The sequence below is a fragment of the Elephantulus edwardii genome, unplaced genomic scaffold (assembly GCF_000299155.1).
Source record: "Elephantulus edwardii isolate Elephantulus edwardi_28Jun2011 unplaced genomic scaffold, EleEdw1.0 scaffold00109, whole genome shotgun sequence".
In the NCBI taxonomy this organism is placed as follows: Eukaryota; Metazoa; Chordata; class Mammalia; order Macroscelidea; family Macroscelididae; genus Elephantulus; species Elephantulus edwardii.
This window is the reverse complement of record NW_006399859.1, coordinates 11,462,065-11,487,980: the sequence shown is the minus strand read 5'-3', so window position 1 is coordinate 11,487,980 and position 25,916 is coordinate 11,462,065. Positions and strand designations below refer to the sequence as shown.

Below are 25,916 nucleotides of genomic sequence, written 5' to 3'. Positions count from 1 at the left end.
CTGACATCATTGCTCTTCAGTACCTTGGTGAGGTCTCTGACAGCAGACTTTCCCAACACAATATGTCTTAATTTCCTGGCTTCTGGTGCCAAGATTGTTGATTGTGGAGCCAAGCAAACTAAAACTGTTCACAATCTCAATGTCTTCACTATCCATCACGATGCTGCCAATTGGCCCAGTGGTGAGAATCTTTATTTTCTTGATATTGAGCTTCAATCCATATTGAAGACTTCAGTCCTTATTCTCATGATAGCAAAATAAAAATTCAAACTCACTGCTATTGAGTCAATTCCAACTCTTAGCAACCCTTTAGGACAGAATAGAACTGCCTCATAGGGTTTCCAAGGCTTTGAGTTGTGACAGAATTTTACTAAACATACTGCCACGTCTTTCTCCCTTCAAGCAATTGGTGAGTTTGACTGCAGACCTTCTGACTAGTAGTTGAGTTTTTTACCACTGTACCCCTTGGGCTCCTTGTCTCATTCATGATGAACAGCTTACTCATTATTTGTTAAATAAATGAATGAATAAGTAGAAGCTTGTGCTTAGAAGATAATTTCATAGATGTAGATCATAAAGATACAGCAATTCTTAGCTATTACTTAGGTAACAGTTCCCCCTTTAGCAAGGAGATAGCAAAAATGGAGGGTAGATGAGATTATATCCATTAATAGTGTGGGAAACCTCAGTTTCCTAACACACGGACATGAGGAGAGAAATGAGTTCCAAAACACTGGAATCAATCCCCTGACCTGGCTCAATGATTCCCAAACTAGCTGTTATCTGAAAATAGTATGTTACAGCCTCACAGTATTTGGAACCTTTACATAAAAATTCAAAGCCCAGAAAGACCCTGGATGTGGGATAGAGGATCAGAACATGTGCTGCCCAACTGCTCTTTCCTCCAGCTCTTCCCTTCAGGGAGTAAACAGTGTGGCCATTTCTGTGAGAAATGAAGTTGTTTTGCAAGACATTCATTGGATTCTCTTTAAAAAGCCATTTCTGTTAAGCACAATTCAACTACATTATGTTGTGTGACTTGCATTTCTAAAGTTCACTGATCACCCATCGACTTTTATTTGTAAGGAACAAAGGGACCAGGAGCATAATTAACTCACCCACATCTCCCATTGTCCTTAAATCTTTTGTGCAAGCATTGATTGTTGTTTCTATTGTAGAAAGCAAGATTGTTCTCTTGGCAACACACATCCAGGAAAAGAGCCCAGTGGGGGCTCAGCAGGTGACACTGTTAAAATTTGACCTTATGATTCTGGTGAATAAAAGAAAAAGAGGAGGGAAAAAAGCACTAATTGAGCTGAGGGTCATTTTGGATTTGTTACCAATCCATAAAATAGGATGTTTTAGAAGAAAACACATTTGGTTATTTTCAAGTATATTTAGAAATTCAGAATTATCAGCCAACAGAGCTCTCAATTACAGTCCCTTAGGGGATATAATTTCATGAATATTTAAGAACAACTTGTTGCTAAGATTAGCACAGTATAGTTAGTAAGATTAGTACAATTAGTATAGGTAAATGGAGACTTCAAATGTGCTATTGGAAAATGCAATTTCTCACTTTCATATCTTAATCATTACTTACTCATTTGTGTTACTTAGTTTGAGGTTGCTTCCACTTGGAAGAAAAGATGCTCTTTGTTTGTTTAGGTTTTTTTAAAAAATTTTTATTTTTTTAAATTTTTTTTTATTATTTGTTCTTTTTATGTGTGCACCGTCAAATTGGATCTGACTGGTACAGGAGGCGATTGTTCCTCCTTCTTCAGCAGAGCATCTGGTGGATTTGAACCACGCACCTCTGGGATTGCAGTGCAGTTTCCTGCCACTAGGCCACCAGAGCTCACCAAAAAGATGCTCTTTGTAAAATGTGGTGTGAGGGAGGAGAGAATGTGAGGTTCAGAATCAGATTGGGCATAGTCTTGGCTCTGTCAGTTACAAAACTGTGCGTTCCTGACAACACCGCTGAGCTCCTCTGAGTACTTGGTAAAACAGGGAACATAATACCTGTTTTAGAGGATCTTTTATTCTAGATGAATAAAACTGGTTTGTAAAACCTGACCCATTGCTCAAATTGGAACTTCCTTCCCTCAAAGTTAAACTTCTGTCCCCTTATCATCTCATTCATGATGAACAGCTTAATCATTATTTGTTAAATAAATGAATGAATGAATGAGTGAATGAATAATAACCAGAAAAATGCAATACTGAACTATTAAAATCCTGCAACTTCTTTTTATGTGCCCTCCAGCCAACTGCAGCTCATAGTAACTCTCAGAATAACAGATCTGAAACCTGCTCTATCCTGTTCTACTGCCTCATATTCTGCAGTAGATGGAGAAGCAGGGTGCTTGATTCCTTTCCTGAATTTTGCACATATTATTTGGATGTATCCATTGAGTGTCTTGAGTTGCTTAATCCACCAGCAGCCACACTCTGAAAAAGCAAAGGTGAAGAGCAAAGCTGAAAGCTGGCTCATGTTGGTTCAGATGGAAAACCGTGTGCCTGGGAGATCTCAAGCACATTTAAATCTGTCCCTTACTCTGTACACTCAATTCCTTACAAGTCTCAGGGGGGACCCTCTAGGCTCTGGACACTAAAGGAACCATCAAAGAGAGGTGAGAGCCCTGTGTTCTTAAGCCTGGTGGACAACACAAGACGCATGGCAGGGGGTGAGGTCTGAGAAGTTGGCAGGGGGCAGATCCAGTGGGGTGTTGTGAGCTGTCCTTAGAAAGTTTTTGTTTTCTTTTTAGTGTAATGGAAATACATTGGAAGTCTCTAAACAAGGAAGTGACACAATTTGATTTATTACTCTCTGTGTGCACTCCGGCTTCTATGGGGAGATTGGATTGTAGGGGTTAAGTATGGAAGCAGAGAGATAAGCCAGGAGGAGGCTTCTGCAGTAGTTTATGGAGAATTGGTGCTCTGGAATTCTGACTGTACAAGTGGAAAGAAATATCGTGGAGGTAAAACTAACAGGCATTTTGTGATGAGGTTTAAATAAGATAACAATAATAAAATTCCAAGCATGTAGTAGACATTTAACATACACGACTTCCCATCTTCCTTTGTGTCACAATCACATTAACCAAGTGATGCCTTTCGCTGGAATTGGATTTAGGAGGATCGCAAGTTAATAATCACATCTTCTCAGCTGTGGTTTTGCTCTCTGGAGGGAGAACTGACCAGGAGAGAGAGGGTAACGCTTGCCAACCAGTCTGCCCACTGGGAAGATTTACCTAAGGAGCGAGAGAACAAAGCAGGAAAGGAAAGACGAGAAATATGGAGTGAAGACTGGAAGGAAGGTTTTATGCGTGTGGAAAGGGCCTAACATTAACAGCTGCATCTGCATTCTTACAAGTGACATATGGGTATATCAAGTCAGACTGCCGTGATCAGAGCTGGAAGGAACATTCTAGAAATCATCTCATTTTAGGACATTGAGGGCCAAAGAGTAGGAGAGGCTTGACACAAAGCCACACAGATGATGACAGAGGCAGGACTGGTACCAAGATATAGTGGAAAGAGATTGATCACAGTCATTCATTCAGTTAAATATGCACTAATCTCCTGTTACGTGTCAGACCCAACTCTGGGCACTGGTGACTTGGTGAAAATTGAAAAACAAGGCCTCACCCACAAGGAAGTATATACTAGATCTCCTTATATACCAGCTCTACCACTTCACGTGACGCATTTTAACAGCTGGGAATCAGCTTTCTGTTCTCTAAAAACCAAGGAGCTCTGATGGCATAGCCTTTAGAAAGCTGTGCTGCTGGCCCAAGGCAGTGCCTCTCAGGTGGTTGGGATTCACCAGCTGCTCTGCAGGAAAAAGATGGGCGCTCTCCACCTTGTGGTTTACAGGACCAGACCCCTGCTGGAGGGCCAGCTAGGAATCATTTCCTGCAGTGAGTTTGAGGTTCTGAGTACAAAACCAAAAGAAACCCAAGCCCATTATCATTCTGTTTATTTCTATCTCATAACATCTCTATAAGACTAAATAGATTTCTGTTCTGTCCATAGGCTTTCTAAAGCTACTATAGTTCAGTTAGCAGCCCGACATGATACGTACCACCAAGAGGCTCTCAAAGCTACTGTCTTTATGGAAACAGATTGCCACATTTTTCTCCTACAGAGTAGCTGATGGGTCGAACTAAAGACCTTCTGTTAAGAGGCTAAGGGCTTAAGCAGTGTGCGGCCAGGGCTCTTTTCTCTAAAAGGGAAGTGCTAGCACTCCTTTTGGAGAATTCTGGTGGTGTAGTCTGTAAGGAGATTCATAAACTATGCCAAATTGACACAGTTCCAGACTTTTAAAAAGGAAAAGTTGTTGCTGCACTGACCTCAGTCCATTTAGTAGGTCTGGGGTGGAACTCCAGCTGTTCTGTGCCATCAAATCAGAACTGACCCATAGTGGACCCTCCAGCGGGTTTTCAGAGGCAGTAATCCCACAGGAGGAAATTGCCTCCTGGTGGATTTGAAATGTGTGCTTTGGGGATTGCAGCACATTTTACCAATCCACTTCTAACTCAAGGTGGTGCCTCTGAAAGTTCAAATCCACTGACAGCTCTTCAGGAGAAAGATGGGTAATCTCTGTTTGACTTACAGCCTCTGGAAACCCAGTGAAGGGCCAGCTGTGATCTACTCCAAGTCTACAGCAATTGAGAGAGAAGGATAAGACTCAGGCATTACTATTTTCAAAAAGGAAAATTCCCAGATTTCACTTGGTTTTCCCAGCCTAAATGACCCCACCTTTAAAGAGTTCTAGCAATTAACTCCAATGTTCAGACCTACAAAGACAAAGGGGAAGAGTTATGGGCATGAGCCTGCCAGAAGACCAGCAAAGTTGTTTGAGCACATGCTCAGCCCAGGGTTTGGGGTTTTCAGGAAGGGGCCCTAGAGAGCAAATGACATTTAACATGAGACCCTGAACAGGAGCCAGTCCAGCAAAGAAGGAAATTGAGGAGATAGGAGAACCTTGGAAAATTGCTGGAGGTAGGTGATAGTAAAGACAATCAAATGGAAGCACCCTGGCCCCTGGCCAGGTGTAGGCACAACATTAAGCTTTTGCTTTCCTGTTTCTCTCTCATTGTTCCTCTCTGCCCCATCCCTCTCCCTTAATGTCCTTTCTCCTATAATATACAGTGTGGACAGGCCAACAGCTGAGTCTCTGGCATCTAATAATTATCTGAAGGGGCTTCCTCCTGTGATCCATTAGCTGGTGCCCTGGTCTTCAGCAAGGCATGAGCCATACCTGCTCCCTCCCAAGGCTCCCAGCTCCAACTTTCTCACCACCGTAGAGGAAGATGCCTGGACCCCTCTCTGTATCATTTAATCAGTTTTTCCTTCAACCCTCCACCTTTCAACGCACGCACGCACGCGCACGTGCGCGCGCGCACACACACAGACACACACACACACACACACACTCACTGTCTTCAGATATTTAATTTGTTTTGCAAGGGCTTAGTACCCACTGGCTGGCTACTAGGCTGGTTGTGTTTGACAAATAACCACTGAGCTTTACCATAAATCCACTTTCTTAAGAGAATTCCCAAGTGTTAAAATAGAATTAGATCAAAGTATGGGTTTTTTCCCCCAGGGTATAGAGTAGTTCACATTCAGGAAAATATAAATCTGTGACATCTGCCGTGTGCAGTCTAAAAGGAAAGAGAGATCTGACACTGCTTTATATGCTGGAGAAAGAAGACACTCAGTGATTTGGTCAAGTTTCTTCTGAAATTCAGCAGAACCTTAATTTATCCTCAAGGTGAGGCCTGGGGCACACATAGACTGGATTCCGTTCTGATGCCTGCCGATTGAACTAGAGAATACAGTGAGTATCAAGAAGAGACTGGGCATTGGGACAGAAAACTCAATTGAATTGGTCCTCCTGCAAATGCCATTGTCATATGATAAAATTTGAGAGTGTATTAGAGCCCTTTCTCCTTCTATTTATAATATAAACAGTTAAACAATTAGCTGCTAACAGAAAGGTTGGGTGTTCATATCCCCCCAGAGGAGCCTTGGGAAAAAGGACTTCAAATCTGCTGCCGAAAAATCAGTCATCAAGAGCGCTGTGGAACCACAGCTATGCTCTGAAACCAAGAGTTGGAATTTTTAGCATTTTAAGCAAAATGTTACTATTTTAAAGGCATTGTGAAAAAAAAATTAACCTTTTTCTTGCCTTTGAGGAAGCTGATACCAGAGAGGCAATGCCATCTATTTTCTCATCCCCTTCCCAGTCTCCCCCATTTTGGCCACTTTGACATATGGGTGAGACCTGAAGCAAAGGTTGCAGTCCCATGCAGGCAACCATCTGTCCACACTCGCCAGGGAACTGCATTTGCCAACAACGCCCACTCAGTGAGCTCTTGGGAGAAGCAAAATGATAAGCATGTGTCTCTGATAAAGTTGGAGCCTCAGGTCATCTGGGCAAATAGGGGTGCTGAATCCCTGGGGCAGGAACCCATGCAGAAACTGGTCTGCATACTTCTCTGCCAGAGGGTGCTGGCATTGCAAGGAATGAAGGAACCAGGAAGCAGGATCAACAACTTACATGTTTAAAGAAACTGAATCTGACCTCACTACATATTTTGTTTTCCAAATCCAAGCTCTATCCTGAGTCTTTCTGGCAGCTTGTGAGAGTGGGAAGAGCCACTGGTTTGGAGCCAGGCTGCCTGGGCCAAGTCTCTTGACTTTAGTCAGGTGGCTCCTTTTCTCAGCCTCAGTTTCTTCCCTAAGGATTGAAAAGAGTCTTCTTTGAGAACTGACATGGGTTTTAAAATGAGCCAATACAGTTAACACTTCTAAAGTAGTGACTGTGGTGTGGAAGGACCTCAGAAAATAAATTTTTCACTCTAAACCTTTTTTTTTCCCCTTAAATGAAGTCAAGCCTTTTAAAAAGCCCATTTAGTGTACAGGAAATAGGACGGCCACCTGACCATCCAAGGAGATGGCGCTATGTTGGTTGCTCTGGTTTTGTACATGTGCAGTTCATGACAACTGTATACATGCAGATTAGGACTGTGTTTCATTGGGTATTCAAGGCTGGGGTCTTTCAGAAACAAACTGCCAGACTTCTGGATTTCCTCTGGGTGGGTTTGGGCCGCCGATTATTTGGCTAATCGTTGAGCTGTTAACATTTTGTACCACCCAGTAGGTGATGTATGCCATTCAGTAGATTCTGTTTCTGAATCTGTTTCACAATCCTTGTAGGACAAAATAAAACAGTGCCATGAGATTTCTTTGGTTGGGTGTTTATGGTAACAGATCATCCTGAAGAGTTGTTGTTTGGTTCGAACTGCCATCCTTTCAGTCAGCAACAGAGTGCTTTGACCGTTATGCCTCTCTTTGAGGAGAGAGGCTAGTACAATGTAAAAAGGTTTTCTAAACACTAGCTTCAGGCAGAGCAGAATAGAGAAACATCCATTCTCCTGAACCGATCATAAATCTGAATGAAATTATGTAAAGTATTTAAAAGCAATTCAGTGAGAAGATGCCTCATCTGCATTGATGGGCTTTTCAATTACTCATTTTTAGTACTGCATTATACCATTCCATGGTGATAATTATTAAACATTTCAACTGTATTGCAGCATAAAACTTAAAGGACTGATTTATTTCCTAGTGCAACATTGCCCAATTATGTGACTTTATTTGTTGGAACCTGTTTGGCACAATGACTTTCTACAATTGAATGGACACCGACACTAGGAAGGTGAAGCTTTAAGTCCCAATTTAAAGGCCCTAGCGTTGAAGTCCTGTGAGACAGGAGCCCAACTTCACCTACCAATTAGCCTCAGTTTCTGAGTCTGTAAAATGGGGATAATTTCTATCTCACAGGATTATAGCTATGATTATGTGAAATAACAGATATAAAGTGAAAATGTTAGCAAAAACATAGAGTAGAAGTTCAGTAAGACTAGCAAAATTTAACAGAACAGCAAGCAACAAATGCTGGCGAGGTTGTGGAGAGACTGGAACCCTTATTCACTGTTGGTGGGAGTGTAAAATGGTGCAACCACTGTGGAAAGCATTGTGGCGCTTTCTCAAAAAGTTGCAAATAGAGATACCATTTGACCCAGCAATTCCACTACTGGGAACATACCCTAAAGAGACCATAAATGACATCCAAGTAGATATATGTATACCCATGTTTATCGTGGCTTTGTTTACAATAGCAAGGAGTTTGGAAACAACCTAAATGCCCATCAACAAACGAATGGGTAGAGAAGCTGTGGTATTTTCGCACAATGGAATACTATGCTGCATTGAAAAACAAGGAACTCATTCATGCAATGGGTGACCCTGGAGGACATTATGCTGAGTGAGGTATCTCAGTCACAAAGGGGCAAATGCTATACGGTGCCACTGTTGTAGAATGAGGCTGGCATTGGGGTGGGGGTAAGACTGAGAAACACTGGATGAAATATGTTTACGGCATTGAAGTCTATGGGGGAGAGAATAGTCTAAAAGTATTATATTTTAGGGCATTATTTTTATCGTAGGAGTATGCAATGAGGGTTGCAGAGTGGATTATATTTGGGGGTAGGGGGTGGGGTTTCGGGAGGTGCAGGGGGGGGGATTGTGTACCAATGAGGGAGTTTTTCTTTTGCTTTTCAAGGAGAGGAGCAAACGGGGGGGGGGAGGGGGAGAAGGGTGCAACAGTGAATGAATGGAATCCCAAAATCTCTGTAGATGGTCATTGAAATTAAAAATAAACAATCTAAATTAAAAGAAAAAAAAAGAAGTTCAATCAATGTTAGCCCTTATTGCTGTGACTGTACAACCTGATAATATTCCCTGGCTTTCACAGTCAGCAAATTATAATCTTCTCAGTTATTCAGCATACAGGTGAATCACATACCAAGCTCCAGGTCCCACTAAAACTATCAGGGTCTCTTCTCTTATTGTCAGTTTAAGAACTCCGAGGAAGTCAAGTGATGGGGCACTTATTTATTCCAGCTGCCCTACTAAGTACACAGAGTATCTTCTGTCATCATCACCCCGCAGCTGCTTCACAAATAAGAACCCTGCAGCACAGAGAAGTAGAGAGGAATGGGGATGCCTGCGTCCAGGTCCCCAGGTGGTGTGCACAGGGTGCATTTAACCACTCACATGAAAGTCAGCATTAACGTAAAACCTGCTCGGTAATGCTACAGAAGAAAGACCTGGTGATCTGCTGCTGCTAAATTATAGCTGAGAAAAGCCTGTGGAGTTCTCCTCTGTAACACGTGGGGTTGCCATGACTTGGAAATTATGGCCGCAGTGATTTGGTTTTAGTTTATGTCCTGCTCCAAAGCCCGAATGTGCTCGCTCCGTGACTTGCGCTGCCTCTCAGGATTCCAGGAGACACTTTTCATCTGGATTAAGAAGTCTCTCTTCAGCCTCTGTTGTTTGCTAATGGAGATAGTATTTTTCTTACTGGAAACTACAGTGATCATCAAGTCAGCTCTGAATAATGACAAACCCACGTTTTGAGAATGGAACTAGCATGACCATGGGCTAAGCATTGCCTCCTAACTGAATGACAGGTTGGTTGTTCAAACCCACCAGCTGCACTGTGGGAGAGTGATGAGACGGGCTGCTTGCATCTGAAAGTTCAGCTCTGCCCTCTAGGGTCCCTATGAGTGGGAATTGAATCAGCAGCTGTGGGTTTGATATGATTTTGTCTTCCATGGAATTTTCAAGGGCTGTTGTTTGGGGAACTTTATCACCTGTTCTTTCGTTCAAGAAACCTCTGAGTGGACTTGAAACTTCTGGACTATCTGTATTATCCAGGGCTTCCTGAGCTTGTATATCCCTACTATTTCTTCTAAAGTCCATTTCAGTCTTACCCAGCATCTCCCAGTTCTCATGTGGAAGATCAGTTGGTTATGTGTGTGTGTGTGTGTGTGTGTGGTTTGGTGTGCTGTTTTTTTGTTTTGTTTTGGTGTTTTTTTTTTAATGTGTAGGGGTTTTTGTTTTGTTTTTTTAATGACTACATTGGAAATCCAGCTCTCTGCACTTGAAGCTCAATATCAAGAAAACAAAGATTCTCACCACTGGACCAATTGGCAGCATCAGTATGGGTGGTGAAGAGATTGAGATAGTTAACAGTTTTAGTTTGCTTGGCTCCACAGTCAACACTCTTGGTAACAGCAGCCAGGAAATCAGGAGATGAATTGCACTGGGAAAGTCAGCTATGAGGGACCTCTCAAGAGTACTGAAGTGCAATGACGTCAGGCTAGAGACTAAGGTGCACCTGATCCAAGCTATAGTCTTTGCAATTACATGCTATGTATCAGAGAGTTGGACAGTGAATAGGGATGATAGAAAGGGAATTGATTTGTGGTGCTGGAGAAAAGTGTTCAATATACCATGTACTGCTAGGAGAACAAACAGGTTTGTCCTGGAGAGGGTGAAGCCAGAATGTTCCCTGGAGTCAAGGATTCTGAAGCTTCATCTGACATACGTTGGGCATGTTGCAAGGAGGGACCGGTCCTTGGAGAGGGACATCATGTTTGGGAGAGTGGAGGGACGGCGCAGGAGAGGAAGATCCTCGATGAGATGGATTGATTCTGTGGGTGAAGTGGTGGGAATAAATGTGTTTGAGACAGCGAGGTTGGCACAGGATAGAACGGCGTTTAGGGCTCTTGTACATAGGGTCACTATGAGTTGCAAATGACTCGATGGCACATAACAACAACAACATTGTAGCCTAGTGGCAAGAAGCTGTGCTGCAATCCCAAAGGTGCGCAGTTCTAATCCACCAGCTGCTCTGTGGGAGAAGGATGGGAAATCTCCTCCCATGCAATTAACTGCTTCTGAAAACCTGCTGGAGGGTCAGCTATGGGTTGGTTTTGACTTGACAAAGCCCAACAACAACATTGGAAATGTGATTGGCAACAGACCTTACAAAAATACATGTGCATATGCCACCCCCACACACATAAATATACATCCTCCCCAGTTCCTAATGGAGCCTTCTTCCCTTGTACGCTGCGCTGGCTCGGGTGCAGGCTAGCTGGGCTGCTGGCCAGGCCACCAGTCTGTAAAGAACACTAACACATTGCTAGAAATGAAATGAAAATGAGAAAACGGTTTTTACCGGAACTGTTGAGAGTGAGCACTCAACAAATGAGCCTGAAAACAACAAATTCCCCGTTAATGTCTTTGTGCCAGAAACATCATTAAATGCTTTTTACCTATTCACACATTTAAAGACGTTTAGTCCAATGAGGTGGGTACTGTTATTATCCCATATTTTACAGATGGGGGGGTGTCCTTGGGTGGTACACATAGTTAACACACTCAGTGGCTAATAGAAAGGTTGTGGCATGGACTCAGTGACACAGTGAGCATAATGGGCTTGAGCATGACGGAGGCCATGAGGACGACATAGCATAGGGCAAGTTTCAGACCTGCCATTCATAGGGTCACTCTGAGGCATAGTCAGCTCAATAGCACCTAACAAGAACAACAGTAGACGTGTCGTCAGGAGTTCCTGGAGAAGGACATTGTGCTTAGAACAAAAGAGGGTCAGCAAAAGAGAGGCAGATCCTATGAGGTCTGACCCAGGACTACACCAGCAGGGGTAAGCACAGCAGAGATGGAGAGGACGAGGCAGGGCTTTGTTCTGTTTGAAGGTAGGATTACTGTGAGTCAGAGCAACTTAATGGCAATCTAACAACAAGGACATCATTTAAAAAGGAGGTCAGGTTATTAGCCTGCCCAGGGCACTGACATGTTTGATCCAACCCTCCTCCCGAGCCTGGCTTCTGTGTTTGCTCCTGGTGTATGAAGCAAATCAAGTGGCGTAAGGGATTAATCTTCTTTTCTGGGGGATACAATCTGGTGGTTCTCCAGACTAGACCTCTGGGGATTGGAGGCCATGTGTCCAGATCAAGGGACAGAGGGACCAGAGGAGCTTGCAGCCAAAGATGCTCATGGCCTCACAATCCCTACACCACTCCTCTGCCAGTTAGCACGAAATTAAAATGAAGATAAGGCTGACAAGTGATCCTTGGAACGAGGGATGTGTAGCTGGCAGGTGAGGGTATGTGTAGGGAAAGAGTGCAGTATTGGGCTCTAAGTCCTTAAAGACTAGGCAAGGGACCACTTCAAATCTCTGCTGAGCAATGTGGCCAATGATGCCAGTCAAAGTAAGTCTCAACTAAGTTTACTCAGAAAAACCTGAGGAAATATTGAGATTCCTAGGGAAAAAATAATAAAAACAAGACATACAATAGGTATGCAACTGTGCAAAAATTTCAAAGTATACGTGGAGAAACTGTTCAAAGGAAACAAAGCAAATTTATTGAAACAGTAGGCTTTATTTTTCCTCTTTAATTTTTCTGTCTTTAGAAGTGTGTCCATAATGAACTTAATGTGACTTAAAAAGCACCACAGGCAAAAATCTTTCTTTCATTTTTTTGAATATATATATATATATAAAGAGAGAGAGAGAGAGAAAGCTTCTTCAGAGATGACAAAGCAGCTGTCCTTCTTTTCATGACTTTTTAGACTAAAGAAAATACACAAGGGAAACTAGAAAGAGGTGATTTAATGTCTGGGATTATTTTCTTTGGATTCTCTCTCTGTTTCTACTGAAGTGGTTCAAAATCCCTTCCTGGCCAGATTCAGCCCATAATGACCTGCATTCATTTCATTCCCGGAGAAATTAAAGATATAAAATTCAGCCATAAGGAGTTTTTTAATAGCTCCAAATTAAAAATAACAAAATGTTCAACATTGTAGTTAAGTGTGGATCTGCCACATGATGGGCTGTTGCAAGTTCTCCTTTTAATGAACTAATTTATACCCAATCCTCCTGTTGGAACCAGTGCCCAGACCTGATGATTAGTCCTGATCTCTTTAGCTGGCTCTGTGCTCCCTGAAAAACATATGTCCCAGTGTTGCCTAGCTGCCCTACTACCCACTGGACAGAACACTTATGGCTTCATCCAGGACCCCAATGTGGTTTGGAGTGGTGAGGTGAAGGGTTAGAAAAAGACAGGAAGCCTCTCAACAAGGTGAATTAACACAGTGACAGTGACGGTAACAATGAACTTGAGCATATCAGAGATGGTGAAGACTGTGCAGGATAGGGCAAGGGTCAAATATGTTTCCTTTGGGTCACTTTGAGTCATAGCCAATTTGATGGCACCAAACAACAACAACAAAGTGGTTCAAGTTTGTTTCCTAAAGCTTGTGTCTGTCAAGCCAGAACAGATCAAAAATAGTGTATCAGGAGACGGAATCCAGATCAGAGTTGATGAGGGTTTCCAAGATAAGATGTAGGAAAGAAGTGTTATGTGTTGAAGCTTGAGAAGAAATGTGAGGCCATAAATAGGTGAGAGAGAAGTTAGACATCCTCGAGAAAAGCACGGCTTGGTGTAGACGACAAAATGGATAGGGAGTGTGGTTCGGAATGAAGGTTGGGATCAATGAAAAGGCTTAGATGCCTTTAAAATCATTGCTAACAAAAATAGCTTAGGAGGAACCTAATGCTTGTAAAGGCTTGTTCACCATCTGGCTCAACCAGTTGCCTTAACTGTTTTGTTATGTATCATCGAGTCTGTATCTATTCATAGCTGATCCTCTAGCAGGTTTTCAGAGGCAGTTACTAACAGGGGAGGGGATTCCCCATTTTTCCTCCTGCAAAGCAATTGGTAGATTTGAACTCCATGTCTTTTGTTTGGCAGAGCAACTACTTACCACTAAGCTACCCTAACTATTGTTGTTGATTGCCTTCAAGTAGAGCACGACTCATAGCAACCCATGAGTAGAAGGCCAGACGCCTTTCTATAACTATGGACACATTTATCAAAGTTCATAGAGTTTCCAGAGGCATGTTGTTCAGGAAGTGGATGCCATTCCTGTTTCTAAACCCTAGCTATAGATTCCAAGTATTCTACATGTTAAACCTTGCGCTTCTATCTAAGCCTTGGTTTGTATCTGTGTTTGCTTTACCTGCCTGTCAGGGACAGGTTCCTAAACTCACTCTCACTTGTAGGAAGTAAAGAGCCTGCTTTTCCAGCAAATTTCTTCCAAAGTGGAGGTTAGAATATCATTCAGCTTTAATTTAGAAATTTTTTTCTTGAGCTGCAATTTTCTAAGTTAACTCAAGAAAGTTTACTTTCATATATATAAAAAATGGAAATTTGACCCAAGGAATGTAGTAGTGAGGCTGTTTTATAAAAAACTTGAAACTTCTTTATTTAAAGTAATATATTATCATTATGGAAAATTTAGAAAAGAGGAAAAGTATTACAGAAGAACTACAAACCACCTGTAATATTACTTCCAGACACAACCATTTCCACTGTAATAATATTTTAATTTTCTGGTCTTGATTACTTAGGGGGGAAATGGTAGGTTAGAGAGAGTGGTGAAGCATTTTTAAATGACTGGCATTTATTTAGATGGTGGCTTATACAGTTGGGATTCTAAGACCTACTCTAGATTATGTCAGTGTAGAGATATGTAAGTACATAGTATGCCCAAAGCTTGTCACAAAAAGCTGATTATTTTCTGAGACATGAACAACTTTGGAAACATTCTCTAAATCAGAAGAAACAACCCCTTCTGTTCAATGCTTAATTACCATCTGGTAACTCAGGTTGTGGATAAACAACTCCATTTACCTGAGGTGGCTTCTGTGGCTTGGAAAGCATTCTTTGTTCTGTCCTGGGGCAGGGGTCTTAATTTTAGCCCTTCTAGGATTTTTGAACAAACAAATCTGTCTCGGGAGAAGTACAACTAGGTGCTCCTTAGAGGCAAGGACGGTAAAACTTCATCTCATTTCGGGCATGTGGTCAGGAGATACCAGTCCTTGGAAAAAGGTCCTCAACAAGGTGAATTGAAACAATATCTGCAGCACTGGACTTGAACATGGCAGAGATCGTGAGGATGGTGTGGGTAGGGGAACGTTTTGATTCAGTGTTCATATGGTCACTGTGAGTTGTAATCATCTTGGAGATGCTTCATAACAACAGCAACAACAATAACAGGATTTTTGCAAGAGACAAGTGGGGCGGGGGAGAGGACACAGAGAATTTGGCTGTGGGAAAGTCTGGATCAGAATCCGGAGCAGATCACTCTGAGCTTTGTTTCCTCTTCTGTAAAATGGGACTAATAATTCCCATGGAGAATTCAATGATGTGGACATGTTAAGTACCTGGCACATACCAAATCAAACCTACTGCCATAACGGGCTTGTAGGACAGAGTAGAACTACCCATAGGGTTTCCAATGCTGATGAACCTTTATGGAAGCAGAATGATACATTCTTTTTCCTGAGAGGGTCTGTTGGTGTCTATCCTTAGCTCTTTTAGTTAGAATTCTTTAGCTACTGCACCACAAATTGTAACGTCTGCCTGAATATAACTTATAAATTCTTAGGACAGCAGGCATACATCAAAGAATTACACAAATTTAAGTAAAACCAAAAGATATAGGAAGTGTCTAGAAGGAGAGAGACAAATAGTAGTTGCAATAGTTAGGGAAATTACAAAAAAACCCCCCAAAAACCAAAAAAACAACTTTCCTGTGAAAAAGGATGAATTAAAAGAAGAAAGGAAGTAAGGGAGGGAGATAGAGTGGGAAGAACAAAATAGGAAGTGACCAGGCTTTGGCAGAAGAAAGAACATTCCACTTGGCCAAGTACAGAAAGCAAAGAGGGAGAAGGTACAATTAGATTAGGTAGGCAGGAACTAGAGTCATTGAGGAATTCACTCTTGATTTTGGAAACTATGAAAAACTATTGAATTGTTCTGTACAGGGAGATACTACAATTAATTATATTTGTGTTTATAAAAACTAGCTTGTAGTATAGAGAACAAAATGGAGAAAGGTAGGAGAGGATGTAGAAAGACTACTTAGAATGATTTTCAATTTCTTCAGAGAAGAAATAAAGAAATTTAGGAAGCAGGAATGGCATGCACTTCCTAAACAACATGTCTCCAGAAACTCTATGAACTTTGATAAATGTTGATGGTTGTAAGAGGGGCTTCAGGCCTTTTGTTCATGGGGTCGCTATGAGTTGTGCTTAACTCAAAGGCAGTCAACAACAACAACAATTTAAAGTGATGGTGTTGTGGTTGTTATGTGTAATTGAGTTGCCTGTGGCTCATGTACATTAGCTCTGAAACATGCCCTATCCTGAGACAATCTCATAGTCTTTAACAAACCTATAGACCTGTTTGCTCTCCTGACAGTCCACGGTACAACACCACAACTCAAACGCATCGATCCTTCTTCTATCATCCTTAGTTATTGTCTGCTCTCGGATGCAGAGCAAGTACTTGTGAAGACTGTGGCCTGGATCAGCACATCTCAGTCTCTAGACTGACACCATTGCTCGTCAGTACTCTAGAGAGGTCCCTGACAACAGACTTTCCCAATACAATTTGTCTTTTGATTTCCTGACTACTGGTGCCAAGAGTATTGATTGTGGAACAAGCAAACTGAAGTTATCAACAGTCACAATCTCTTCTCCGTCCATCATGAAGCTGCTAATTGGCCAGTGGTGAGAATCTTTGTCTTCTCAACGTTGAGCTTCAAGCCATATTGAAAGCTACAGTCCTTGACCTTCTTCAGCAAATGCTCAGGTCCTCTTCAGTTTCAGCAAGCAAGGTTGTGTCATCTGCATCATGCAGGTTCTTGATGAGTCTTCCTCCAAAGATAACATTTCTTAAAAGGCATATGATGGTTTGAACAGACATTAGGAAGGTAAAATGGACAGCATTTGGATATGGAGGATGAAAGACAAGGAACAGTCAAGGAAGGCATCCACATATCTGGTTTGTACATCTGAGGGACAATGAGTCAATAACTGACAAGGTAGAGTTGAGGGGGTTTTGATGTATATAAGAGAACATGCAAGTGGAAGTTTGTAGGTTAGAACAGCTCAGAGAGGTGGCCAAGTTAGAAAAATAAGTTTGTGAATCATGTGCACAGAAGTAGTAATTAAAACCATGGATTATGAATGTGATCATCTACAGAGTATAAAGTTAGAGCAGAAGAGGGTTTAAGGATGAGTTTTGAACAATTTTATACTTAAAAGTCAATAGAGAAGGAATAAGAGTCAAAGGATTTTATTAGGGAATTTAATTAGGAATTAGGGAAATTATGGACAGGAAATTGTGGGAGAGATCAGAAAAGAGATATAACACAGAAGCCACTGGAAGAGAATGTTTCAAGAAGGATTAAGTAATATCTCTTGGATTTAACATTGTAGAAGCCACTGCTACCCTTAGGTCAAGCTAAATTGATAGTTAAATTGGGCCCAACGCTACATAGACTTGAGTTGAGGAATAGGTAAGAAGTGAAATGAATAATGTAGGAATAGCAGTTGATTCAAGTACTTTGTGATGCAGAGAAGAAATCTGTGATCATAACTGGAAGGGATGAGGGGCTAAGTGAAGATCTCTTCATTTTTAAACTGGAAAGATGCCAATGTGTTTAAGAGAATTATTCTGTTGGGAAGAGAACTGATTTCAATAGAAGAGAGAATGAAAGTAAATGCTAGAGCCTAGCAAGAAGATATGGGGCCAGTGCAGAAGTGAAAGAAAAATAGAGTGCCTCTTGGAAATTATGGAAAACGGGTGGCTGCATATGGGACCTTACATCTGATGACTTTTGGTTGTTTTTGGTTTGTTTCTGTAAAACAAGAGACATGATGATGCTTAATAAGAGCGAACGAGGAAAGAGGTGCAAGGGACTAAAGATGATGGAAAAATCATTGTCAAGAGTGGGGAATAAAAAAAAAAAGTCGGGAATAACTGGAGTATTGAGTACATGGAGTAGTGTTGCAGGTTAAAGTTAAGACTGTTGTTGTTAAGCATCATCCAGTTAACTATGTCTTCTGGTGACCTATGAAGAACAGATCTGAACCTTTCCCTATTCTTCACCATCTTAAGAGTCCATTAATGTACAAGTTAATTTCTGTCTTTATCCCACAACACCGAGCAGCTCACATGTGAGCAAAGACGTACTGCATAGTTTTGTTCCCTAACCTGGCTTAGAAAGAGGTCAAGGAGTTTTTAGGGTATTTACACCCTACATAAGGAGTTTGGTGGCTTAGCAATAAAAAGTTGCACTGCCAACTCTAAGGCTTGTGGTTCTGATTCGCCAGCTTCCCTGAGGGAGAAAGATAGGCAGTTTCCTCGTTTGCAACTTAAACGTCTTTGAAAAGCTGCTGAAGGCTTAGTTTTGAATAAGTTCTGACTCAGCAGCACACAACAGCAACAACAACATGTCCTCCACTAAAAAATGAAGACACACAGATAATTAAGGCAATGTTGCTTAAGAAGATCTAGGAAGGGGCACTTGTGCTTCTAAGATAATAAAATACATTATAAAGCCATGCAGTGGGCTTGGGGAGCAAATAAAACAGCAGAAATAATGGAAGTTGTTAACGAGAACCTAATTTGCCATATAAATTTCCCCAAAATCACAATAAAATATTTTTAAAGCAGTCTGCAATACGGGTAAAATGAAGTTTCAATGAAATTCAATATTAGTGAATAAACTCCTAATGGACTGAAGAGCTAGTTGTGAAAAAGAAAACTATAAAACTAATAGGAAAACTCATTAAAGAATATCTGAGTGAACTCAGCATTGTATATGAGACCATAAAGCTGCAGTTCATTGGGAGGGAAACTGGTGGCTTTGACTAGATCACGGTTCTTCCTGGGACATGAAGAATTCTGAGGATAAGAATAACTTGTGACAGAAAGGAAACACTATTTGTAAATGATAAGGAATTCATACCTTTCAGGACAAAACAAAATCAAATCCAGACTCATAGCTAGCTGTCTCGTTGGTTCTGACTCATCGTGACCTCACAGGACAGAATAGGGTTTCCAAGGCTGAAATCTTTACTGCGGCCACATCTCTCCCCCAGAGTGACTGGTGAAGTCAAACCATTAACCTTTAGATAAATGAAAGTCGAGCACTTTAACTACCGTGTCACCAGATCCCCTTAATTCACAACATTGCTTCTACCAGTCAAATGGAATTAGTACTTAAGACTGATTAGATTTAGACAGTTTCTTCCAAAAGCTTTTCCTCATCTAATGCTCTACGATTTTGTTAGAGGCATAGCAGCTGCAGGCAGCATACCAGAAGCAAGCAGGCAGAAGAGTTGAAACAGCCTCAGGGGTTAGGTCTACCAGCTCTTCTGCAGTGTCTTTGAAAAACTGGGATGGTTAACTTGGGAGAACACCAGGTAGTAAAGATAATGCAGAGATGGAGGCCATAGAGACTGTTCAAATGTTACGGAGCCAGAAGTTTGTACTTTGGTATACTTTTTCCAAAGGAATACTTCCCTTTAATATTTTAAAGTTATAAGAATACAGCTGAATTGCTCAGCCTGGCTACGTAAAGAGTGTTTGCTTTGGATTGTGCACACTCCTCTCTCCTCTCCTCCCCCAAAGAAGTGGGACAGGTCCTCTAGTGAAATAAGCAAGATCATCACCTAGTGGCCGTGCCCTCAAAATGCTGAGGCAAGATCCCTGGTCCCAAAGAGCACCTGAAAGGATGTGCCCAACCCTTGTGCTCTTAACACGTTTATTCAACCAGTGTGGGGCCTGTGACTCTATGCCAGGCACTATTTTGGTGTCTGCGGAGAGAGAGCTGCGAGAACAAAATGACAGGCTTAAAATGGAAGTAAAGTAAGTGTCAACCCAGAAACTTGGAAGCCCTCCCAACGTGACATTGTTTCTTAATATGTTTCCTTCTCCTTGGTCTCCTGTAGATCATAGACGAAGAAGAAACACAGTTTATGAGTAACTGCCCTGTGGCTGTCACGGAGAGCACCCCCCGGAGGCGGACCCGGATCCAGGTGTTTTGGATCGCTCCACCAGCGGGAACTGGCTGTGTGATTCTCAAGTAAGTGAAGAGGAAACCCTTGTACCACTCCTCCCCCTTCTCTGCATCATATCAAAGACTTCAGGGTGTTGTTGCAGAAAAACAGTGGGACTTTACCAGGGTGTCAGACAAGTTGTGATCCCAACTCTAAAGTGGGACATGGGCCACTGTTTTACTTTGCTAGGGTTTGCTGTAACAGAAATACCACAGGTGAGTGGTTTTCAAGAATGTTGTTGCTGCTGTGTACTGTTGAGTTGGAATCGATTCATAGCTCACCGACCCTCCAGTGGGTTTACTACTCTTCTGTAAATCACATGGAAAGAGATTGCTCACCTCGCCATCTTGGAGCAGGGGATTGATTCAAAGTTTTTGGTCGGCCATCCCCAAATCCCTTCATATCCACTTCATACCCATCATATCCATCAGTAGTTTATTTTCTCACAGTTTAGAAGGCTAGAACTCTGAATTCAGGACACTAGGGGAAGGTTTGCTCGCTCTCTCTTGACTCGGGGTGAGATGGGGTGGGAAATCCTTGTTTTAGCATCTCTAGCAGTTCATCCTTGGAGTTTCTAGTCAAGCTGGTCTACTTTAACTTACCTTCCAATAGTATCAGTGTTCCCTGCATTTGCTTTCCCCTATGCCTGCCCTCAAGATTTTTCCCATGGCATCAATCAGTGTTGCAACTCAAGGCTTGAATTTGTTTTTCAGTTCTTCCAGCTTGAGAAATGCCAGCGAGTTCTTCCCATTCTATTCTCTGACTCTGGCTCTTTGCACATTTCATTGTAATACTATGTCTTCTCGAGCTGCTCTTTGAAATCTGTTCAGCTGTTTTACTTCAACATCTCTTCCTTTTGGTTTGGTTTCTCAACACTCTAGTACAATTTTCTTAGTTTCTCCTGATACCCATTTTGGCTTGTTCTTTCTCTTTGTAATGACCTTTTTGCTCCTTTCATGGATGATACCCTTGATGTCATCCCACAAATCATTTGGTTTTCAATCATTGGTAATTAATGACTCAAACTTGTTCTTAACATGATTTTTTTTTTCAATTCATGTGGAACCGACTCAAGAGCATATCTTGCTCCTTGTGGATTCGTTTCTTCAGTTTCAATTTTAATTTGCACGTGAGTAACGAATGTTCTTAATTCAGGTGGAATTGACTAAAAATTGTATTTTGCTTCTTATGAATTTGTTTTAATCTTCTTTAGCTTCAATTTGAACTTGCATATGAGTAATTAATGGTACACAGTCAGCACCTCGCCTGGTTCTGCCTCCTGAATTGAGATTCTCCAATGATTCTTTCCACAGATGTAGTCAATCTGATTCCTGTGTAGACCATCAGGTGAGGTCAGGTGTAAATTCAACATCTGTGTTTCTTGAAAAAGATGGTTGCTATGAATACATCATTGAATTTACAAAATTCAGTCATTAACTCTCCTGCCTCATTTCTGTCACCAAGTCCATACTTTACTCATGGTTTCCAACTTTTGCTTCCAGTCTCAGTAATTATTAACACGTCTTGATTGCATGTTTGATCAATTTCAGACTGCAAAAAAGTTAATAGAAATCCTCGATTTCCTCCTCTTTGGCTTTGGTTATTGGCACATATATTTGAATAATTTGAATGTTATCAAGTCTTCCTTGTATACATGTGAATATAACTTATCACTCAAAACAATTTTACTTTGGGATAGATCTTGAAATTGTCCTTTTCATTATGAATGCCATACCATTCTTCCTCAGTTTTCATTCTCAGCATTGTAGATCGTATAATTGTTTGATTCAAAGTGACCCATGCCGGTTGATTTCAGTCCACTAACGCATAGAATGTTGATCTTCATGTGTTCCGTTTCAGTTTGACAACTTCTGGCTTTCCTACATTTATAGTTTGTACATTCCATGTTCCAGTTACTAATGATTATTTGCAGCTGTTTCTCCTCATGTTAAAGTGACTTTTTATCTGAGCTCTTCCTTTAACACTATAGCTACCTGCATTTCTCTGTTGTTCATCAGACTTTCAAAGGTCTGTTATTTCAGAAGTGGGTGGCCAGTCCTGCTTCCTAATTTGCCTTAATCTAGGAGAGCTGCTGCAGTCTGTCCACAGGGGGTGACCCTTCTGGCCTTTGACACACCAGTGGCATGTTTGCAGCCTCACAACAACCCACATATTACACCAGTACAGAGGACTAACAGACAAGTGCTGTATTAATAAGAGCAAATAATTAACAAGCAAGCTTATAAATACCCATCTATAAAGTAATTGTTGTTGTTGTTGTGTGCCTTCACATCAGAAGTAATTATTGTGTGCCTTTGAGTCAGAACAGAGCCATTTCTGATGCTTTCTACAGCAGGTTTTCAGAGGCGGTTAATTGCACCCATTCTTCTTCAGGGGAGCAGATGGTGGAGTCAAATCATTTGCCTTCAGGATTCCAACACAGTTTTCTTACTTCTAGGTCACCATAACTCCCTCTAAAGTAACTGTTGTTGGTGTGTTGTTAAGTGCCATTGAGTTGAACATGACTCATAGTAACCCTGTGAACAAAAGACCTTAACCGTGTTCTATAACGATCGTCATTTCTCTAAATTTATTGTTTCCAGAAGCATGTAGTTTAGGAAGTGGATGCCACTCCTGCTTCCAAGCCTGTCTTAATCTGGGAGCTCCACCAAACACTGCCCACCGTGGATAACCATTATGGCATTTGCCTCACCAATGACACAGTGTTCAGTATCACAGCAAACCAAGGTTGCCTCAGTACAGCAAATTGACAGACCACTTAGAATAGCAGCATGCAAATCAATCCCCACTGTAAAGAACGGACAGATAAGTGTTGTACCTTGAAACATTGTAAGAAGATGAAAGGAATACACAGAGTCCCTATACCAAAAAGAATTGGTCAACACTGAACAATTTCAGGAAGTACCAAATGAGCAAGAGCCTGTGGTAACAAAGGAAGTTCAAGCTGCACTGGAGACACTGGCAGAAAAATAAGACTGCAGGAAGAGCTGAGACACTCATTGACATGTTTCAACTAACAGATTCAATTCTGAACATGCTCACTGGTGTATGCCAGGAAACTTAGAAAAAACTTGACTGGTTGACTGAAAAAGATCCCTGTGGGACTGGTGGACTCAAATCTCCGAGAGAGGTGCCTTTTAGGTTAGTAGCTCGGCATCCTAATGACTACAACACCAGAGGTCAGACATGTGGTGGTGGTGAGGTACTAGACCCTCCACCAGTCACTTCTCAGGAGAAAGAAGGGCCATCTCCTCCTCCGCAGTCGGCAGCCTCTGAAAAACTGCTTCAGGGTCAACTGTGAGTCAGTTCTAACTCAAGAGCAAGAAGATATTGATGAGATGAGGCCCAACTGCCCCTTTGTATCTCAAAAATTATTAGTTTAAGACACATCCTACACAGATTTGACCTCATTACCGTAATAAAGGAAACCCTATTCCACATGAAATTGCATCCATGCAAAGACTAAGATGTACAAACACTTATTCGGGGTGACATAGTTCAATCCATAACAAATGCCATTGGAAAAGTGCTGTATAAAGAATCAATGGTCCAATCTCCCTTTTCTTGGTCATTCTCTCTCTTTTGGGGGATGATGATACTAATGGCTGCTAGATATATATATCAGGTGAGGATAATCTTGACTTCCTTTGCCCGAAACTGATATTTTTCTTTCCTTAGAACGTCTAACACCTAAAGTCATTAAGCTGGACTTGGGTTGCTCCCAGACCAGCTATAATGTCCTTTTGATCCAAACTCTTCTTTATGATCCTGTTTCTTTTCCCATCAAAATTGCCCTCTGCTGCCTCATGCTATTTGACCTCTTGATTCTCCTTCTCTGGTGAGTTACAATAGCATGAGAAGCGTTAACCAGATAATGGTTTTCCTCTGAAAGGTAGCACTAATGGCATGCCATCATGTACATAGACGGGCAGGAAAACAAAGTTTATGGCCGAATACATCTGGAAAATGCTGCATGCTGCAGCCGCCTCTTACGATTCACAACACATATTAGCATATTAAAGGTTTTACAAAGTCCTGCCAAGAGTAATCTGTTTAACTTGGTTTCACTCAGCATTTCCCAAATCAATTGGATTGAGGGAGCTCTGGTGGCGTTATATATAAAAAGCCGTGCTGCTGATGCAAAGGCTGCATGTCCTCAGCAGTTCAAATCCAGTGGCTGTTCAGTAGAAACAAGGACATGCTCCTTCCATGCGATTTACAGCATGAGAAACCCAATGGAAAGTCAGCTAAGAGTTCTGATCTGTTGGCAATGCGTTTTAAAAACTCTCTTTATGCTAAGATGTACATTAGCATTCATGTGGGAAATACCTACACATCTATTTTAAATCGATTTAAAGAAGTGATGTAGGGAGTGATACCAGGAATCGCTGGATGGCCCAGATGATTACACACTGCACCAACCACAAGGCCACACCCATCCAGAGAAGCCTAGGAAGGAAAGCTTGGCAGTCTGCTTCTGAAAACCCTGCCATCTTTCCTGTAGCATGTGGGGTCGCCTTGAGTCAGAGTGACTCCATAGCAACGAGTTTGAAATTATTTTTTATTACATTATTTTTTATACTAGTTTATACTAGTATAAATTATACTAGTTTATGTACAAAATATGAGTATATTGTTTTCCAGACCAGATTCCTTCAATTTCCCTCACCCCCACCCATCAAATTGTACAACGCTATGATTCATCATCGCCCCCCAGGTCCTCATCCCTCTGCTTCTACCCTCCCCCACCCCCTTTTGTTTTCCATTTTTGTTTGTTTTCTTTTCTAATTATAGAGTGGTTCTGGGAGTTTGAGGGTTTTAGACAGGAAAATGGACATGGGTAGACGAATAGGAAGCCAATCTCAGAACACAGAAAACTATTTTTTTCCTCTCATAAAAGAAGAGGCAGGAAATGTCCCAACTATTCTCATCTTATTGAAATTTCCCAAAGCCTTCTTTATGTTTCGGGCTCACCCCTCTGCCCCTCTGGCAGGTGGACAGTCTACCAAGTTTAAAGCAGTGTTTTACTCTAGTCCACTGGAAGGGGATCCTAGAAGGGAGGCCTTCTACCTAAGCAGCCCTGTCCTTGTTCCTGGACTTCTCCTAGGCTTAGGGGAAAAACCCCACAGAGAGACCATTCTTGCCCTGGCTTCCCTTTGCTGCCTTCACTCTGGATACCACTTATTTCTCCCTTTATCAGTTTAATGTAAAGATGTGTTGTTGTTTTGTGTCACTGCATTAATCATTACAGCCTAGAAAATACTTTGGGACAATTTCACTTAGTCACATGGGGTTGCGATAAGTGAAAAACTGACTCGACATCTAACAAGAATTATCCACTGCCATCACTTGCTTTTTGCAGAGATTATAAGGCAGGCAAGACAGTGGGAAAATTTTATTATATTTTAAAAGAATAAAGAAAACCAACCAAACTTTCAGGGATGTTAGCATGAGGAAAGTGTTGCGTCATTATGTGCCATCGACTTGCCTGCAGCTCATACCAACTCTATGTACAACAGCCCTAAACCATACTCTCTCCTCTATCCTGTGCCAATAGTATTATCTCTGACATATCTACCCCCATTACCCCAGTCACTGACTGAATCAATCCATCTCATCGAGGGTCTTCCTCTCTTGCTCTGTTCCTCTACCCTCTCAAACATGACATCCTTCTCCAAGGACTGGTCCCTTCTTGCAAGATGTCCAAAGTATGTCAGATGAAGCTTCAGAATTCTTGCCTCTAAGGAGCGGCCTGGTCTCACCCTCTCTAAGTGTACGAACCTGTTTGTTCTCCTAGCAGTCTACGGCATATTCAGTACTCTTCTCCAACACCAGTTCAAAAGCATCAATTCTCCTTCTATCCTCCCTAGTCATGGTCCAGCTCTCTGATGCATACCAAGTGGTTGTCAAGACGATGGCCTGGATCAAGCACACCTTGGTCTTCAGACTGACATCGTTGATCTTCCGTACGTTGGAGAGGTCTCTGACAGCAGACTTTCCCAATGCAGAGATGGATCTTGGGTGAAAGCAG

At 41.7% G+C, this 25,916-nt stretch overlaps 1 protein-coding gene across 1 annotated transcript in view; it reads left to right on the top strand.

Annotated features, from left to right (window-relative positions):
- The window catches only part of SPON1 (spondin 1, extracellular matrix protein), a 438,663-nt gene that overhangs the window by 106,206 nt on the left and 306,541 nt on the right, over positions 1-25,916 (top strand). The window contains exon 3 of the mRNA XM_006892054.1: positions 19,757-19,890. Within this exon, the coding sequence (XP_006892116.1) occupies positions 19,757-19,890 (134 nt within the window). The remainder of the gene's footprint in view (positions 1-19,756; positions 19,891-25,916) is intronic.